The sequence below is a fragment of the Pollicipes pollicipes genome, unplaced genomic scaffold, assembly GCF_011947565.3.
Source record: "Pollicipes pollicipes isolate AB1234 unplaced genomic scaffold, Ppol_2.1 Scaffold_7231;HRSCAF=8579_pilon_pilon_pilon, whole genome shotgun sequence".
Taxonomy (NCBI): Eukaryota; Metazoa; Arthropoda; class Thecostraca; order Pollicipedomorpha; family Pollicipedidae; genus Pollicipes; species Pollicipes pollicipes.
In genome coordinates this window covers 15,825,660-15,844,941 of record NW_023597034.1, presented here as the reverse complement: position 1 = coordinate 15,844,941, position 19,282 = coordinate 15,825,660, and the positions used below count along the sequence as shown (strand labels likewise).

Below are 19,282 nucleotides of genomic sequence, written 5' to 3'. Positions count from 1 at the left end.
GGTGATCTTAGAGTGGTCACAACAAAGTCACTCCAGTCAGGAGTTCCCTATGAAGGGGACTAGAGCGGGTATCATATATCCTGTGTAGGGCATAGAGCAGATCACAGTTTCTATGTGTTAATGACAGTCTTTGGAAAGGCGCACCCTTTGATCCTGCCGACCACCAGTAACTTGCCCAAAACCAGGCCACAAGTGAGGATTGTTTGTTGCGGAGGCTCCAGGTGAACCTCTTTTCATTCTGGTTGAGCTGACCGCACGATGCTGCGGTTCTCGGTCCGCTTACAGTTGTCTGCCCTGTTTCAGAATTCATCTTCGAACGTTTTGTGCATCATTGGCAAGGCACCTACCTACATTGGTTGTTATGATTACCTGTTGTGTAATTGGGTTAAGTGCACTGTGCGTGATTCCTTCTGGTGAGCAGCTCATAGTGCTGTAGCCGGGACCACATATTGCATCAGTTACAGCTCATAGAACTGTAGCTGGTGCAATCTGGGGCCCCGTGCTGCTGCAGCACTGCTGATGCTGCTGATCTCGTGTCGGCTGCTGCCGCTCCGGCGTCCACTGCCGACGGCCCGGCGTCCTGTGCGTATCAGCGGTGTCTGCTCCACTGCCCTGAGGATGATGATGATGATGATTGGGGTTATGCCGACTACTGTGGTCATTTTACGCCTACGTCGCATTGCTCCGCGCACCGCCAAGGTGGCCGTTCTGTCTCCCCTGACTCATTGCATTTCCGCGGCCCTCCGGGCTGGACCTCAGCGGCCATCGCTTGTCGACGTAGGTTTGCCATTGCCATCGTAGTGGGCTTGTCGCCGTCACAAGCTCATCTGAACTTACATGTTTAGTTCCGCGTGGCCAGTGGTGCACGGTGACCATGCGCGCGTGTTCAAATCGTGCAGTGATGCTCATTTTTTCTCCCCTCACGAATGCCAGATATAAACGACTCGACAACCGTATTTTTAGTGGCCTTGATTGCCGCATGGATGATGGAATGACAGGATTCAAATGGCGTTATTACGGCGTTATAGATGCCTGGGTGACCTCAAAATGGTCTTGCCGAAAAAGTCTGCATATCTCCTCGAACGTGTAGCTCAAAAACTAAAGGGCATTAGGTCTTACGAAGCGCAGGGCTATGTACCGCACCAAATGATCTTCAAGACGGTTATTTCAGCTCCAAACCGCATACAAATGTCGAGCACTCCTTTCAACGATATCGCGTGTTGTATGTGGCTGATTGGCGGTGGGTGTCAGCAGCTTCAGCTCCACGGCGTTCCGCCAGATGTTATGATGGCTACGCTGACAGGTCGAGGCCGGTCGTCGATCGTCTGTGCATGTAGGCGGAAGTGATGCACGGCGGGTGTGAGGTAAGCAGAGGGTGGCCGAAACTCATCGAATGTCGGCAGTGTAAGATCGCGCTCTCCACCTGGCAGAAACGGATTCGAGCGGGTAGCCGCCGTGCCGGTGGATGATGTGATCGTGTAAGGTTGTGACTTGCCGCGCTCTGCGTGTGTGGGTCATAAAACGTACATAAAACGCCGTATTTCACACAGATTCAGATAGGACTCCCAAATAGCAGATGGACAAGGACTAGTCTAGAGATATATTTCCTTACACTCTGATACGGTGTAAGATGAGAAGACCAATCACGCAGTTCTGCCTGAAATACTTTGCAGCATAGTGACCATAATACCGGCATCTAAGTATTCACTTGAAAACTCTCGTACGAATGTTGCAGCTCAGATTAGGCAGAAAAGCTCCAAAGCACACGAACGATTTGCAAAATTTGCGCAATTTTTTGCGTGACCCTGTTAAATGCAGTGGCTTCACTATATTCCCGTAAAGCATGCCCAAATGCCCAACACAAGGCAAATGTGCCCAGGACGACTTGCCCTATAAATGTGCGCAGCAAGTTAACCATCACTATGGTAAGGCCACGTACGCAGAGAACAGGTTGATCCTGTGTTTCTTGTTACAAACAATGACAAAGAAGGGGCGATCTGCAGTGAACTGGACGGGTGGAGGTGTCTCGCTGCCCGTGCCAACGACAATGACGGCGCCGGCTCCTGCAGCTTCCGTGCCTTTCTCCGTCACCTCCATAAACACCTTGTGGATAATTTCGCTGACAGCCAGCGGCTTATCGGCAATGTTACCCAGATCTGCACGAGCTGTGAACAGTTTTCGAATTCCCAACTGGGATATGGTTTTCTTCAGTTTGTAACCTGCTTCTATCTTGAAACGAGGCATACTGATTTCAACGGGCGATGAACGAACCTTATTCATGATATTGGCGACATCGAGGGAGTCCAGGGAGTCCCTCAGATGTGAAACGGCAGCCATGTCACGTGTCAGTGGACGCAAGATCAGCATACCATAGCTTCTGTCCGTGTACGGCAGGCAGATCGCATCAAATTCAGCCATTTTCACGTACGGCACACTGGTGTTGAGCTTCATCATGTCGACCGACTCCTCCCCCGAGGCCGTGAGGAACGGCTCCGTCACAGTCTTGTTGAACTGAGTCAGCCACAGGCCCTTGAAGTACAATGCGCTGATCAGGACCATGACCGCTTGCTGCAGAGCGCCCGCTGACACAAGATCCTTGATGCGGTTTTTCGTTGCCTTGGCCACGGCGGAGTTTATTTCCTTCGCCGCCTGCGCCGGCGAGGAGAATTGCTTGACGTCAGCGTAGTAGTAATCTTGCAACAGATCTTTAAATCCCGACTTGATGCTGAAGCCATGCTTGATGTAAATTCGGTTAAAAACACCGGTAGTGATGTTACTAGGACCGTGGGATAGGTCACTGATTGCACGTTTGTAACTCGTCAAGAAGCTGTATCCCTTCTTTGTCCTTATGTCTAGGACTGATGTTATCTGTGGGCGACAGATTCATACAAAATGTAGTAAACTAATCAAAGGGCATGGATGCTCCTATAAAGAAACCAATGACCAAGGCAAATGAATCGTTGACGCGTCCCAAAAAAATGAATTATTCAGACATACCGCTGTCTAAAAAGTTCGTTAACTTCTGTGGGACTACGTATCATTCAATTATTTAGAAACAAAATATGAAAAACTGCACATACATGCCGAACATAACTCCCCGCTGCTTAGGAATAAATTTATCACCAAATTAATGCAGGTATTCGAATGTCAGACGCTGTGAAGATAAGCTAATCATGTGCATACCCATACAAACCGTTTATTACATATATCACGACATTCAACGGATTACACAAAGGTAGCTGTAGCCTTACTTAACCGATTAGTTGCGTGGGTGCAAAATGTTGTACCGCAGGGGTGGCAGTGATCACTCTAACTCTATTTTTAAACGCATAGCGGTTAAAGGCTCTCATTTTTTACCACTACTTGTCTCAGCACGCCCCACTCATGTACCATACCCATACTGGACTGCTCCAGCTGGCCAGCTAAGCTGAGTCAGGAGTACGGTGTGAAGAGTTTGTTACCCGTACACGTACCTCGTTTCTGGTGTCGCCCCTGGCTCCCAGCCAGACCTGTGTCATCAGCGTGGACATGACGAACGGGGCGATAGCCTGATTCTTGCTCAAATCAGTCGTCAATGCCTTCAGCAGCTTCAAATCCAGACCATTTGGGACACAGGCTCCAGCCAATGTACCAACGATCAGCAAAATCAATGGGATTCCTGAAAGCGAGATGATATTTTGTTTCGGGAACCTTCATTCCACAGGATGATATTTGTTTTGGTAACATTCATCCGACAAAGTATAGTATGTGGTTATGTTCTGTACGCAACATATGCTTGATCTCCGTGGGATAGTATCGTGAAAAGACACCGACCAGGAATGAGATTGACACGAAAAACCGCCACCAGTATTTTGCTGTTATTGGTCGTTGGCGGTATTGGCGAGACCTGTTCCTTACTCGCTGCAGATATCTTACACGGGAGCTAGGATACGGCAAACGGAAGGAGGGGGGGGGGGGGGGGGGGGTTCGTCGCTCTCGAAAGCTTGGGAAGTCCGGCTGTTTGTTGCAAGACACTGAGGTCAATAGTTATGACTGTCTGCGTCACCATACCGACGCAGACATCCTTTTATCTACAGCGTTGACCAACCGCACAAACTCGCGAACGACATTAGAGGCAATACCAAGAGAAAGGAAAAGAGCTCCATTGTGGCAGTTGTGAGGGTGTGCCGACAATCCACCTAACGCAAACATTCCTAACGACAAACTTCCACGACACGCCTTCTACACACTACTTTTGATGCATGAACTTTTGAATGCAGAAACTTTTACGCGACGGAATTTCTAACGCAAAATCGTCTACGTGACAGTATTTGTATATGAAAAACCTTCTCACGCAAAAAACGTCAGCGTGACACCTCTCCTAATGCAAAACTTTTAACCTCTAAACGTCTTCGCGACAAAACTGCTAACGCTAAAATGTGCTGGCTACCTTATATTTAACGCGAGAACTTTTGGCGCCTAAATTTCTACACAAAACAGCATACAATACAAGAACTTGTTCACGATACTACTTCTACGCGACAAAACTTCTGATGTAAAAACTACTCGCGACATCATTTCAAATGCAAAAACTTCTAACGCATTAGCTTTTATGCCAGAAATCGTCTCATGCAAAAATTCCACAAAAAATTTATTTTGCGTGTCAAAATATCTAACCCAAAGACTTAGCGCAACATCAGCTCTCATAAAAAGCTTCTAACGCATAAAATTGCATGCGATTAAACTTCTATGTAAAGGTTCTACGCAACATTGCCGCTACGCCCCATAAATTCTAAGAAATGTGGGTTAACTTGCACAATTTCGAAAAAATTGCGTGCAAACTAACTTTTAATACAACAATTCATAATGCATAAACATAAACACGACAATGTGACAATACGCGTGAAATTTCATGCATACTCTGACGCACGAAATGTCACGCGACACGGCTTCTCACGATGATTGTGAATCCCGTTTTTTCCAGACTCACGACAATAATGATGAAATGTAAATAAAGTGAATAAACAAAATGTGAATAAAGTGGGCCAAATTCGGGGAGAAGCTCGCTTGACATCGTATTTTGGATGTGGGCTGTGTCGCATCTGTCATTGCTCAGCCCCACCCTCAAACCCATCCTCATTCTGCGAAACTACGCGTCCGCCTTGGGACAATGAGAGCGCGATTCTGTTGGTCAGGGCCGCTGACACTTGTTGAGAACGTTGAACTGATATGGTTTGGCGACATTTTCCATCGCAACGGTCGATCAGTGGTGGACAAGCGTGGCAGACTGCCATCTGGACGGGTAAGTGACAATTATTGCCTTTTTTAGAGTCTGTTTGGAATGCAACTCACAACGGGATGTCATGTTAATGTTGATGTTGGTATGCTGTTTAGATTTGCTAATATGTCTTTTTCATGTCATATATGGCGGTGGTTGTCTAGTGGTCTGAGGTTTTGTGTCTCGTAAAACGCCATTTTGCCTGGCATATTAATGCGACTGTTGAAAGTCTGATGTCTGTAAAAGTGTGGAGAAACACCTGCAGCGATGATGTCATGTTATCTGAAATGTGATTTCAACAGAGGTGCGGCTGAGAGGGTTGTCATTGTTTACCATCGGGTGAGCGATGGGGTTTGTTTGTGTACTCCAATAATATTTGGACCTGAAGATTTGGGATATTGCTTAAGGGCCTCATTGACTGTTCTATTTGAAATATTATGAAATCGTAACTGGAGTGGGCAAAGAATTACAGGGATATGAGTGGGGAGTCAAGGAGTACATCAGGAGACTACGGAGACATCCAATGGAAGCAAGTATTTTTATGATGGTATGTTATCAGCATGGTGTAGGCATCTGTGGAAAATATGTGATATATAACATGAGGGAATAAAGGGAGAATATAGGGGCACTGGTTCAGACAAAGGCTCTAGATGCTCCCCGAGGGAATCCTTTTTGGTTCTTTGTGAAGAATATATTACAAAAAGCTGACCCTGTGGTCTGAAGTATTAAGACATACCTTTCAAGGTTACGTACCTGGAGTGGACGAAAATCGGAGTATATAGCTGCCACTAAAGAAATTGTTAGGACAGCTTTTAAACCGATGCCAAGGCAAAAAGTTTTGGATATTCGTACCATTAGTTCAGTTGAAACATTAATCAGGATTAAAATGATTGCATTCACTGAATGCCGTTTTCTTTGATATTTTTGCAAGACAGATCCAAGCCATACGGCCCTTTTCATGAGCAACTTGCAAGTTATCCAACAATCAATTTCGGGGCTCAAATCAAACGGATGATCAAAGTCACCATGGAGGACGAAGTCGACAACCATCTAATTAACGCAGTGCTTCCACTTTCGCACCTCCGCATTGCCGAACCATACGCGCTCCTACGAAAATCACAAACTCGACGTGCCGCTCCGCCTCATCGTGTTTCTGTGCGGCGACCCGATTGATGAGTGAGCCTCGGTACTGGAGCGGATTACCTCTCACCTTATCCTTCATGTACCCGAACGCCCGCCGAACACAGACACACATCTCCAACGCCTGCGATCGGCATAGCCCCGGAGGGGCACCGCCGGGGACCGTTGTGTTTAGTGTCGATGTCGGCGTACCCCGGAGGGGTATCTCCGGGGACCGTCGTGTTTAGTGTCGATGTCGTCGTACCCTGGAGGGGCACCGCCGGGGACCGTCGTGTTTAGTGTCGATGTCGGCGTACCCTGGAGGGGCACCCCCGGGGACCGTCGTGTTTAGTGTCGATGTCGTCGTACCCCGGAGGGGCACCGCCGGGGACCGTCGTGTTTAGTGTCGATGTCGGCGTACCCCGGAGGGGTATCTCCGGGGACCGTCGTGTTTAGTGTCGATGTCGTCGTACCCAGGAGGGGCACCGCCGGGGACCGTCGTGTTTAGTGTCGATGTCGTCGTACCCCGGAGGGGCACCGCCGGGGACCGTCGTGTTTAGTGTCGATGTTGGCGTACCCCGGAGGGGTATCTCCGGGGACCGTCGTGTTTAGTGTCGATGTCGTCGTACCCCGGAGGGGCACCGCCGGGGACCGTCGTGTTTAGTGTCGATGTCGGCGTACCCCGGAGGGGTATCTCCGGGGACCGTCGTGTTTAGTGTCGATGTCGTCGTACCCAGGAGGGGCACCGCCGGGGACCGTCGTGTTTCGTGTCGATGTCGTCGTACCCTGGAGGGGCACCCCCGGGGACCGTTGTGTTTAGTGTCGATGTCGTCGTACCCCGGAGGGGTATCTCCGGGGACCGTCGTGTTTAGTGTCGATGTCGTCGTACCCTGGAGGGGCACCGCCGGGGACCGTCGTGTTTAGTGTCGATGTCGTCGTACCCAGGAGGGGTATCTCCGGGGACCGTCGTGTTTAGTGTCGATGTCGTCGTACCCAGGAGGGGCACCGCCGGGGACCGTCGTGTTTAGTGTCGATGTCGTCGTACCCAGGAGGGGCACCGCCGGGGACCGTCGTGTTTAGTGTCGATGTCGTCGTACCCAGGAGGGGCACCGCCGGGGACCGTCGTGTTTAGTGTCGATGTCCAAGATTTGTAGGGGAGCATACTGACGGACGAGGCGATCAACTATAGGAAAAAAGTGTTGCCCACTGTGAGCGTCGGGATGCGCACTGATGTCATGTGGGTGGAGACGGTGCTATATCGGCGTCAACAGCGATCAATTGGCCCAGTTTCTCCGGTAGCATTATTGCTTATAAGGACCGCGTGTTGCCCACTATCTATATGGCGAGATTGGCTGCTTTCGTTCCCCGTCACGGCTTTCCAGACAGATGTTCTGATTTCCGGAGGCATATCTCTCCACGGAAAGCAAGATCAGTATTTTTCAAGTAGGCTTCTGCGGGAATGGTTGATTTCTGGAAACGGCTTCCGCGGGAATCAGAATAACTGCCGCCAAATGAGAAAACCAGCGTACCCAGACCTACCCAGCGAATGAATCAATAGCGAACGTGACCTCACCCAGTGAATGAATGACCTCCCAAATGAAAAGATCAAGGGTTCCAAGAAAAAAATTGTTCTTAACTGGATCGATTGCGGCTGCGAATCGAATGTCATCAGCATGCCTGGTAAATTGCGATATGCAAGCGCTCTCACCGGTATCAGAAGACTGGCGTCCCGGTGACCGCTGACCGCGGCGGCACGTCGGCTGCAGAGGCGCGCCCAGGCACGCCCAGGCGCGCGCACCAGTAACCCAATTCACCACAAAATCATGTTCGTTGCAACAGCACATAATATCTTAGGTGAGCCTGGGGTTGTGGTCAATGCCCATGCCTCGTGTGAAGGTTGTCTGCTCTAGAGCACTCAACTCGGCAATAACAACTCGTGTTTGACTGGCACCTCCGCCACAATTCTGTGTAGTTTATTTAATAATGTTATTGGCCTCTTGTTTGAAAGCGGCCTATGATCGATCTTATGCTAATGCATGTCAATTACTGGGGTGCTTGCGTCAGGACCAGGCCCCTTTTTAACTGCGTGATTTACGCACTTAACAACCAATAGAGCCTATGCTGTGCCACAAATTAAGAAAGAAACCCTTGGTTAAACCGGATGTACTGCAGTTCTTATTTCCTGTCAATTGGAAACAGATATGTGAGTGAAAAACTCTTTTATCGCCCTCTTTTGTGTGTTACATGCCACTTTCTCGTTTTGATTCATACAAACATTTTAAGCGATCGGAATATCTTTTTGATACATTTTCCTTGCCAGCATTCACTGTCGGTGTAGTTGATATGCTGAATTGTTGCTCTGTGTTCTCTACTCCTTGCTGAACCTTCAGGAAATACATCGTCCAGTTTTCCCTTCTTCTCGCCATTTGACTCTACTACACTGAATGACTCCGGTCGTCTCCTTCTGTAAAGCCTCCCGCCTACACACACTGGCGTTTACTCCTGCTGTCTATTTCCTGCCTGTTACATAGCATAGACAGGAGTTCAGTTTCCTATGCAGTTGGGGGGAGGGCTCCAGCCCCCGCCCCATCCTGCCTGCTCCCCACCGAACAGTACAAAGGAAGTGGACTAAAACCGTGTAGAAACCCAGTTGTTGACGATTTGGGAAGGTCTTCTCATATTTCTATTTTTCAGCTCTACAACTCCGTCGCGAAACTACGCCCTGCTTTAATCCTTGAGCTGGAAGGCCTTTTCTCCCCGCGTCGCTGCCCCCGTCCGCGTGTTACAGCGAACAGAAATGTGCACACACTAAAATATGTTCGGACGTACCTTGCTTTAAACGCAACATGACTTCAAAGCGATGGCTTGTGGATGAAGACTGACGTAAAAACGTGAATTTATGGTCTCTAAGTACTCGGGCCGTCAAAACCACAACCAGAACAGCAACCGACCAGCAGCTGGAGCTCACTCGATGAAGCTCAGGTTCCACAGAGGATCTGCTGCCGTTTGGAGCCCAACTGTCAGCGGCCCGGGTGGTCGCTTCGCACGGGCGAGTACCGATGACTAGACGGTTACATCATGTGAACTTTGTGCGACATTTCTGATTCAGCTGGAAATCCCCTGATCCTGCCATCGGACTGACCTGTTTTCACCCCTTGACATGTGACGCGCAGCATGGCGACCATCGAATAACAACAAACTAAAATAACTCGCATTTGGCAGACGCTGAGCGTCGACGCGTTCGGAAAGCAGGCACTTTGGTATATGTGTAGAAACTTGAGCGTGAGAAAGACCTATCTGCCTGTTTTGCCAGCGAACACCGAGGGATTAAAAGGAAATCACACAAGAGTTTTTAGGACCTCTTTCGAACCGTTTAAGCTAGGTCCAACAATTGTTAAGGAAATGTCATTTGATCAGGTTAGCACCGTTGCATGAAACTCTTTAGCAATTTGAGTTGGATCACGACGCTATTGCGTTATCAATCAAGACCAGCACGGTTATTTCAGATTTCAAAGTACAGACAGTAATTCACACACACACAACACTGGCTTGTGTTACATCACTTTGATGTAATATATGAACTATTTTGAGTGCATGTCACTGGTGGTAAGTCACTCTGCACGGGGCCAAACAAGATCACCAAAATGGCTTATGTTAGGTCGCATTATACCAGAAGGTTCAAAATAATTTTTGTCACTCATTTGCGATAAATGAAGGACTACATCAGTTCATAAGCAAGAGTGGCCCTGATCTGTGGTTCTTCATCGTGAATCAGCTATTTTATGTTGACGTGCCACGTGCCACGTACACAGCAGCGGTCACGACGAATTTGCCCGTTTCTGACCATTTTCACGCCTATACCATGCCTCGGGAGCTAGAGCGGGTGGAGGCCAAAAATCCAATTTCAAAGCGTCGATCAACGTACTGTCTGCAATTCATGTGGACAACACGAGTTTGTGCGATGCTTGGTTGTGCTCGTAATCGTTGGACATGTCCGGAATGTCGGCATTTTGAAACACGGCGCCGAATGCAACACTCTGTCGTCGAAGCTGTAGCAAGGGTCGTAGTAAAGATCACATCGTCGCATACACAAACTCATTGTCCGCATTTACCAACCACTTATTCGTCACTCTGTGCGTTCTCGTCAAAACATGAACTTTAAAGGCTACAACCCATATTTTCGCGTCGTTAAAATGCACTGATCGCTCGCCAAATCGCCGCTGGTATGGCGTTCGTCGCCACCGGCGAGTTCTTTTTTTTTTAGTAAAACCATGGTTACTGGATCTGCAGGTTATGTGGACCTGACAACCAGTGCCGTACTTGCGCGGGACTAGATTCTATACTGGATGTGACGTCTTATCGGCTAGGTTGCTGGGCTATTGCAGTTTTCCTCGATAACATGGTCTCCTATGAAAAATTGTTGCAACACAGTCCAAGAACTTAGTGTTTGCCGTGCGACCTTGATTAACTTTTGCTATATAAATATATAGCGAAGGTGAACCGGAGCAATTTAGTATATCGCTATGTATATAGTCGCATGCCGACGTCACGCGTTCAATACTTAGTCAATTTAGGAAGATTAAAGGCGCCAATCATGCCAGGAAAATCGTCAGATTTTAAATCTTACTTCATAATTAGCAGGTTCACACATGTTGGTGCCCAATACAGTGGCAGAACATCATATCACATTTAGACTGGAATTGGCAGGCAATTGAGCCGCAAAGAATATGCATTTGGTGACCGAGCAAAATCAAGGAAAAACATTTGCATGCAAGATGTTAAGATATTACAAACCCTGCAAGCACGGCTTGCATTCCAACACACAGAGCCCTTCGAGAAGCAAGATGTAAGTATCTAAGATAACTGGATGAGTATCATCAGCGCACAAACAACACTAGCCCTAACTGAATGAGAATCATCAGCCCACAAACAACACTAGCCCATCTATAAACCTAGTATTGGTACCGGTTGCATTACCTAGGTTAACGTTGCAACGCCTGTGCAAAATAATTTGCAGTTCATAGCTAAGGCACTGAGCTTCAAAACCACACCTGGCGTATAAGAGAGCACACGTTTTGCGTAATGCAGAAAACGTTTCAGTCGTCTATGCGTTCTCAATCTGCCCAAAGACTGTCTCTGAAAAAAATTCCTGTGGGCTTACAATGCTGTAGCTTGTTTAGGTGCCCCGCTGTGACGTCATGGCGGAGTTGCCAGATAAACTTTGGGGCCCCTGAGGAAAAATGACGAATCGAGCATGCACCGCGTGTTGCCGGCATCCCGCAGTCGCCATTCGTCATTCGTTCATTCATTGGTTGTGGCGAAAAAGATGAGTAACAGTAATGATGAAATGCATTACTTCCATCTCTTGCGTTGAGAAATTTTAGAGAAATCGCACGATTAAATTTGCAAAGGGTGTAATAGAATGATTCATGAAATGCAGCCATTGTAAAGCGCAGCCACTGTTGCAGCAAACAGCACGCCCAGTGCCAGAAGTGGTCAGGCGAGACTGAGCAGATCTGGCCTTTGCAATGGCAGAGGCGAGACTGAGCAGATCTGGCCTTTGCAGTGGTAGCAAGCATGGAAATCTTGAAGATCTTAACAGCACTCCAGCGGCAGCGGAACTTTGGAGAGCAAGATTGGAAAGCTGGCCATTCGCTGATTTTGTCATAGTAAGCAGAAAGTGGGCTAACAACAACACAATCCTTTAAATGATACTTCCGGGTGCATTTCTGGTACTACTCTGGTATGCGTCGACCGCTCCCACGCATGACTATATTGCACCAAGCCGTTAAGCGCGGTTAGCGTTGGTATCAGGCTCTAATAAACACAACCTACATACGTTTTCAACCGCTTCTTGAGACGGATAAAATTGAGTATTTGCGACAACCTCCTCCCTGCACGCGCACGGATATTAAGAGGGAGAGGGAAGGGAAGAGCAGTCGCCGATCGGGTTCCGCTATGAATGCGAGCGTTTCACTTTATGTTACTGCACATAAAACCAGCTTCTAGACAAAGTTTGCCTCCCATGACCCGCATACGTCCCTGGTAGGAATCTCATTACACCCGGGTCCCGTCAACTATGCCGTCAACCAGAGGTCGGATTAGCCAGAAAATGCTATGAATGATGCTGAATTCGTTCAGATATAATGAAAAAATTAATCGCTCATGGAGCGCCACGGATCTTTGCATGTGTTTTCAAAGGGCCAGCTTCGCCGCGTAGCGAAGCAAGCCAGCAAACATTCGACGAGAGCTATTTCTAAACGAGCCTGACCTAAGCAATGTTGTTGAGGATCATTTGTCTGCGGTTTCCTCGTGATTGCTTCAAAGAATGAAAAAGTTCCCTTCAAAATTTAAGGTAACATTTCGGCCACTTCCTGTCATCGAACAGTGTGCAAGTTTTATCCCAGAAAGTCCATTACATGGCTCCAAACGCTTTTTCATATTTAACTACCTGCGCTTCGAAAAGTCTCTCGACCCTCACTAAGCCGAACAAACATTTTGCATAGGCATGCGCACACGTATCTGAACACGAAGGATGCACTGCGAACACTGGCACAGTGGAAACAAGACACCAGACTCGGCTCCCTACGGGCAGCGTTGATACGTGTACGACATGCCGCCACGTCTAGTTTTTGCCTAACGCTGGTCTTTCCGCACGGATAAGTAGGGAGTGGAATGGTGTGGTCAGGATGGTCCCGCATTCTGCTGATGCTGCTCACTCCCAGAGGCAAGTTACCTGCTCTGGACAAATTAACAGAATCTTGCCGTTTCCTTAAATGATTTCCTGATGTGCCTCCAAGCTTTTTCCTGCATGTTACGGATGTGTTTGTTAAAATATAGCCTAACCGAAACCTGAGTTTCTCGTACGTAAGTGACTGCACGGATAGCGCGCGGTTTATATTTCAGACGGTTTTTGAGTTGTTTGTGGGGCTTCTGTCTGGCAGACCAGCAATGACTAGACTTTTCCTGCTAGGCTTGAAGGTGTGTAACCGAAAACGAATTGTAGTTTTCTCGGGGTTGCTGTGCTTTAAGCTAACGCACCAGATATTGATTCATCATATTTGACGCCACAATGTTACATTGGCACGCGACGCGCGTCTTGGTATTGGTGGTGACGTCGAGACAGTATCCGAGCAATATTTCGCAGTAGGAGACAGACGTGCATTCGCAAAATGTGACGGAGTTTTACCTGTCTACACCTTTGTCACTCAACGCACATTTTTACCAAAACTTTGCCAGTTGTAACTGATTGGAGGGCTTGAGTTATCTTCCGTTCGGAGGTGGCGGAAGCTTGCTGGTAGGTGTTTCACTTTTTCTCCATGGCTTTCGTGGAACCCAACTGAAGGAAGTGATCCGGCACCACGAAAAGATAATCGCCGGTTACAAGCGAGCTTATCTTATCATATCTCATGCTTGCCTCAACATCTTCTCCTGCCCATCATCTTCAAATTTGTAACACTTCTTTTTAGAACGGCCGCCTCACCTTAGAATGCCCAGCCCCATACAGAATGCATGCACCTACTGTGACTCCGATATCTGCCTGAACCGCTTCAGATACTTTGTCCAGCGTGAGCCGTGGGACACTCGAGGCTTCACTGGGTGGGAGGGGGAGAAATTTCGGTTTATTTGGTAGGGCTTTGACGGTCGATGGTAGGGATTATGCCCCCCCCCCCCCCCTCTCATTCCACATGTTAAAATAGGTCTTGGGTGCGAGGCACAAACCAGCTGGACCTATCACTGCCGTTATTTTGCTTTCCGCTAGATTCAGTTCCGATATCTTACTCCCATTAAATCACGTCCATCTGTTCATCCAAACAATGTTCTTCGGTTCTTTCATATCTATTTTCATCTGTATTTGCTCAATTTACTTATTCACGCATTTACCTATCTGTTCTGTGGAACAGAAAAAACACGCGTGTCAATTTCCAACACGCCCCAACCTGCATGTGATCAGCTGTCGACAAATCTAGAACGTTCAGGCCCGGATGAATCCCTGTGATCAGGTTGAGTTCGGCAGTGAGGGCGAGCTAAACATGTGGTGAGTATGACTATTGTGTGTAATGCATCTCGCCTATCGAAATAATGGAAGAGCCTACACTGTCATCTTGGGGCTGGAAAGTCCGTTACTCACATGTGGACGATATATGCACAAGCCACGCATTCCCACCACGAGCCAGCAAAAAATCCCTGAAGCACCTCCTGCTGAGCACGCCAGGGCTACTCTGACATCAACGCCTCAGCGTCTGCCACTATTCCATTTTCCATGCCCTGGTGGCAGCACCGCATCCCACAGGAACTAACCCCAGCGCCACCTCGCACCAGTTTCAGCAGTTTGCCGTGCGCACCGCGCCCCCTCGGCCGGCTGCCATCGCCTGGCAGCAGCTGCGGTACGTCTCCAGACTGCCCACGTCGTAGCGGCCGGGCGACGGGTGCGCCACCACTCGTCCCTGGCGCGCCAGCTCCGCCACCAGCAGGCCAGTGGCGTCGCGCTCAGCCAGGCTGGCGTGACTCGCCAGGTACGCCTCCAAGCGGCCCAGGGTCGCTGCCGGGATCAGGTAGAAGCACGGGCACTGCAAACGGGGAGGCGGTCACAGGCGAGCCGACACTGAACAGCCGAGGTGGTCAGTGCTGTGTTCGCTGCCAGCCGGCCCCAACCGAACAAGGCGTCGCAGCGTCGACGACGCGTACCGAGGTGCGCCGTCCGACCTGAGGACCACGGGATCGTGGTCTGGTGGGCAGGAGAAGCGCGTCTGGCGGCCGGCTGAGGCAGCGCGAGCGGACACCGTCACATGGCGCCATCCAGACAGTCGAGCCTGAGTCCCGAGACACGTCCAACAGGAGAAGTGCGCCTGGCGGCCGGCTGAAACAGCGCGAGCGGACACCGTCACACGGCGCCGTCCAGACAGTCGAGCCTGAGTCCCGAGACGCGTCTGACTGGCGCCCTGGCAGTCATCGGCTGACAGACTCGAAAACGCAGCCAGCTGACCCGCTCCACCGCCCCAGCAGCTCGTCCTGAGGGCTGGGCTGGGCTGGGCTGGGCTGGGCTGGGCTGGGCTGGGCTGGGCTTGAGCTGGAGCTGGAGCTGGAGCTGGAGCTGGAGCTGGAGCTGGACCTGGACCTGGACCTGGAACTGGAACTGGAGCTGGAGCTGGAGCTGGAGCTGGAGCTAGGCTGGAGCTGGCGACAGCGGCAACAGCCCACGGCGGTGTGCTTTACGCCCGACTTTTGCACGGCCTGCCAAGATCAACGCTTGGCGATTTCGACTCCTGATGACAGACGTGGAGGCGGGAGGGTCGGCGTCTCCTACCAGAGGCTGCCGGCCATCGCGAGGCGCGGGCTACACACGGCCGAGCTGCCGTCCGCGGCCAGCATGTTGCCGACGTACCAATACGGTCGGACGGCTGACTCCAGCCCGCAGAGACGTCCCGGCAGGACGGCCGTGATCGCTCTTTACAGGGCTATGTGCTCGGCGTGCGGCCATGCTGCCGCGCTGGTCCACATGTGACAGCAGGGGTGGCAGCGTGTACCGATGCAACTCAGGGAGATGTACCGACGCATGAGGCGGCACGGACAACGCCAACAGCCTGGTCGGTCGGCAACGGACATGGACAAGGCAGGCACATGGAGGGATATGAATAGGCGAGACGCGCAGATGGGCATGGAAATGCGAAACATACGCAGGGACATGTAATGGAGACACACATGGAGAACATGGGCGGAAGACACCCGCGAAGAGTCATAGAATGGAGACACATACGGAGGGACATGGGTAGGGGACACACACGGAGGGAAATTGGCAGGAGACACCCACGGAGGGACATGGAATGAAGACACAGATGGAGGGACACGGGCAGGAGACACCCACGGAGGGACATGGACGAGAGGGGCACACAGATTGACGCGCACCTCGCCCGCTCATCCGTCGGCCCACCTGCAATCGCGAGGTCGTCTCGCTGGGCTGAGGCTTCTCCTTGAAGCCGACGACGCACCGCTGGTCGTCGAGTTCGACGATGCCGTGTCGGCTGACACGCTCCTCGGGGCACGGCACGGCTGTCACGTGACACGAGCCCGGGTGCACGCCCAGCTGCTGCTGGGCGGCGCGCAGGAAGCCGGCCAGTGAAAACTCGCGAGGGAACAGCGTGTCGCTGCAACGGGACAGGCCGCTCAGGGAAATGGGTGCGATACGCAGCCGGATGAGCATGAGCCTCACCGAGCTGCCTAAAAGCAGTGGCAATGAGGTTTTTCATTTGGAGAACGCACTGAGATTCTGTCGGGCATAATCAGTTATCAGTACAAGAAAGGCAGCCGACTGCAGCGTACCCGGCACACTCAGCGGATTTTGACCATGTGCCATGACCGTGACTAAAACATGACAGACAGGGCCCATGGGCCAGGGCCAATCCCATGATACCATATGTGCTAGATCGCTGTGACTCAGAGCAGTTACGCCGGTCCTCTCAAAGGTGAATGGTCGTGACTTGACATACCAGCACATGACTGCCAAACCACATTTCAGCGCCCAGATCGAATACGATAAGACGCGAATGGCCGTCATAAAAGCTTATATCAGCAATCATTTGCCGTGTTTTATCTTATGTGAGGTACGTACCCACCGATGAAGAGCACGTCACGTGACCAGTTGTTGCCGACCCCAATGGCCATGCAGGCGATGGCCCCAGGGCGCGTGTCATTGCTGCTGGCCCCATCGCAGGTCAATGTCACCTTCAGTGGTGTGGTCAGGCCGGCTTGCCACTGCTCGAACTGTGGCTTATTTAGCACGTTGACGACGACGACTACCTCTTCAATTTCCACGGGCTCGTGGCGCGTCACATCTTCCAGGTCGCGGATCCAGTGAGTCACCAATGGCGCGTCTCCGATCGGAAGTAGTGGTTTGGGAATGCCCGACAGATGGCTATACTGGCCGCTTGCATCAGCATCAGCGTCCCGCTGGAACCTGAAACACGGCGGCCACCAAGGGGTGGTAAACGATCTCTTCTGGGTGTCCCCGTGCATGTGCTTCATAAGGCCAATGAAAGAGTTCTTACCTCGTTCCGTAACCGGCTCCCAGTATAACTACCCGCATACTGATCTGGTAAATCTGGTGCACACCACGCAACACACACTGGGAACGCGGCACTAAAGACACGTACACGAATTATCCTGGTGGCCGCGCTATCATTCCTAGTGAATAAAATGTTCACTAGATGGCAAAACCTGCTTCTCAACTTCCCTGGCTCTGGGAGATTGCCTTGTTTTCTCGCGTACTGAACGATACATTTGTGTCAACAATTTTATTGACGCTGTATCTAAAGCATATCTTTAATTAAGTTCATGAACAAAGTATGTGCTTAACTTCATGATGGCCGCAAAATAGTTTTTGTAATTAGACGGCAATAGGATGCTGAAACTTGACCGATCCAAGGCAAATCAAGGTGTAAAGACAGCACGTTTTGATTTGTCAGTACAAATTGATTCAGTATGAGTTCTCTGTTTATTTTAGGTTGCATTTCATGTGAATAGATCAAAAATACAGCAAACGGAGTAGTGCTGTAATTACTATGTGCACAGCCTACTATCACTCCTCGATAGTATAGTGGTGAGTATCCCCGCCTGTCACGCGGGAGACCGGGGTTCGATTCCCCGTCGGGGAGCTTTTGCGTGTTTCGGGCGTTTTTTGTCAGGCTCTGCAAAATAATCGGCTGTTTTTCGTGAGTTTAGGCGATAATGATAGCGTTCTTCTTCGAAGAAAAACCAGGAGAATAACGGAAGGTATGCGTTGGTTTATCGAGGTTCTTACTGTTTATTTATTTATGATTTTGTATTTGATAATATCTATCGAAACAATGGCAGAAGATTTCTGCTACTGTTTCGATAAAGGCATGTTGCCGAAATATCAACGCATGTGTTTGTCCATTCAGCTGGTTTTTCTCCGAGGAATGAGGCTTTAACTACAGTTTTATCTGTGTGAATAATATTCCTCGCACACGCACTTAACAGCTTGCGTAATTTCTTGCGAGTGTTTGGTTGCCGCGGATGCATGTTCTCTCCCGGGATAGCAGTGACTTTTGGTATCTATATATCTACATCTTATACATTTGCAGACGCAAGCTCCAGTTCTTCATTGGGTGCCTTGTTTCGGCCAGGGGCGGATCCAGGATTTCGTCAAATGGGCGCGCAACATTGTGCCCCCCCCCCCCCCCCAGAGTAAACGGCCTCCAAAAAAAAAACGATCACGTTCCGGCCAGTAAATCTTGAGCTTCTTAGCATGTGTTTCATACGGAAGCCCATCTTACTGTTTGCAGCCCAGAAAACTAGGCGTGCCACGTATGTACATGCAAAGAGCTTGCCCGCTTTCGCCAGATAATGGCGAATCATGGCATTCAAATAACAGTTATTAAAGTGAAGCACGAACTTGATTCCTATCGTATTTAGAGCTGTCAGGCTGGTCGATGTGATCAGCTAATGGCTGATGATTAGAGCAGAGTTTTTACTTTGCTTGCTATGACGGAGTACAAAATACCCTGGCATTTAAAATGAAAGAAGAACGCGATGGATAGGTAAAAGGTGTCACAAATTTCGTAAGATGTTCAGTGCATAAGCGAAGAGCATTATTCACCTAGATAAAACAGCAGTATAAGCCTTATTAATCAGAAAAAAGGAGAAGTGAGATATAGTTAGGTTGATATTTCGGCAATATGCCTTTATCGAAACAACAGCAGAAGTGAATTCAAAATTGCCTGCCGATGATCCTCGGCATTCATATCCTGGCATAAATATGCGGCGGGAATTGATCTAGACATGAATATGAGCGGTGCGGTCTGCCAGGCCGACCGTTCACGCGGCTGTCAGCAAACTTAGCACAAGTTCACAAGCTCGTCTGTTGGAAATGCACATTTTGTCGGCGTG

The 19,282-nt window shown here is 49.7% G+C and overlaps 2 protein-coding genes and 1 non-coding gene across 3 annotated transcripts; 1 reads left to right on the top strand and 2 right to left on the bottom strand.

Annotated features, from left to right (window-relative positions):
* Nucleotides 1-1,524: 1,524 nt before the first annotated feature.
* LOC119110554 (serpin B6) lies at nucleotides 1,525-9,380 on the bottom strand. Its single transcript, XM_037234429.1, has 3 exons — nucleotides 9,206-9,380; nucleotides 3,474-3,658; nucleotides 1,525-2,868 (listed from the first exon to the last, which is right to left on the bottom strand). Exons 1-3 carry the CDS (start codon nucleotides 9,222-9,224, stop codon nucleotides 1,921-1,923), a joined length of 1,152 nt encoding a protein of 383 aa, XP_037090324.1. The 5' UTR covers nucleotides 9,225-9,380; the 3' UTR covers nucleotides 1,525-1,920.
* A 4,827-nt stretch (nucleotides 9,381-14,207) lies between these two features.
* LOC119110351 (uncharacterized) lies at nucleotides 14,208-17,506 on the bottom strand. The gene is made up of 4 exons (XM_037234131.1): nucleotides 17,422-17,506; nucleotides 16,986-17,330; nucleotides 16,308-16,521; nucleotides 14,208-14,946 (listed from the first exon to the last, which is right to left on the bottom strand). The coding sequence occupies exons 1-4, from the start codon at nucleotides 17,457-17,459 to the stop codon at nucleotides 14,701-14,703; spliced, it is 843 nt and encodes a 280-aa protein (XP_037090026.1). The 5' UTR covers nucleotides 17,460-17,506; the 3' UTR covers nucleotides 14,208-14,700.
* Nucleotides 17,507-17,955: 449 nt separating this feature from the next.
* Nucleotides 17,956-18,027, top strand: TRNAD-GUC (transfer RNA aspartic acid (anticodon GUC)). The gene has a single exon. It is a non-coding gene; the product is annotated as a tRNA-Asp (tRNA).
* The last annotated feature ends 1,255 nt before the right edge of the window (nucleotides 18,028-19,282 follow it).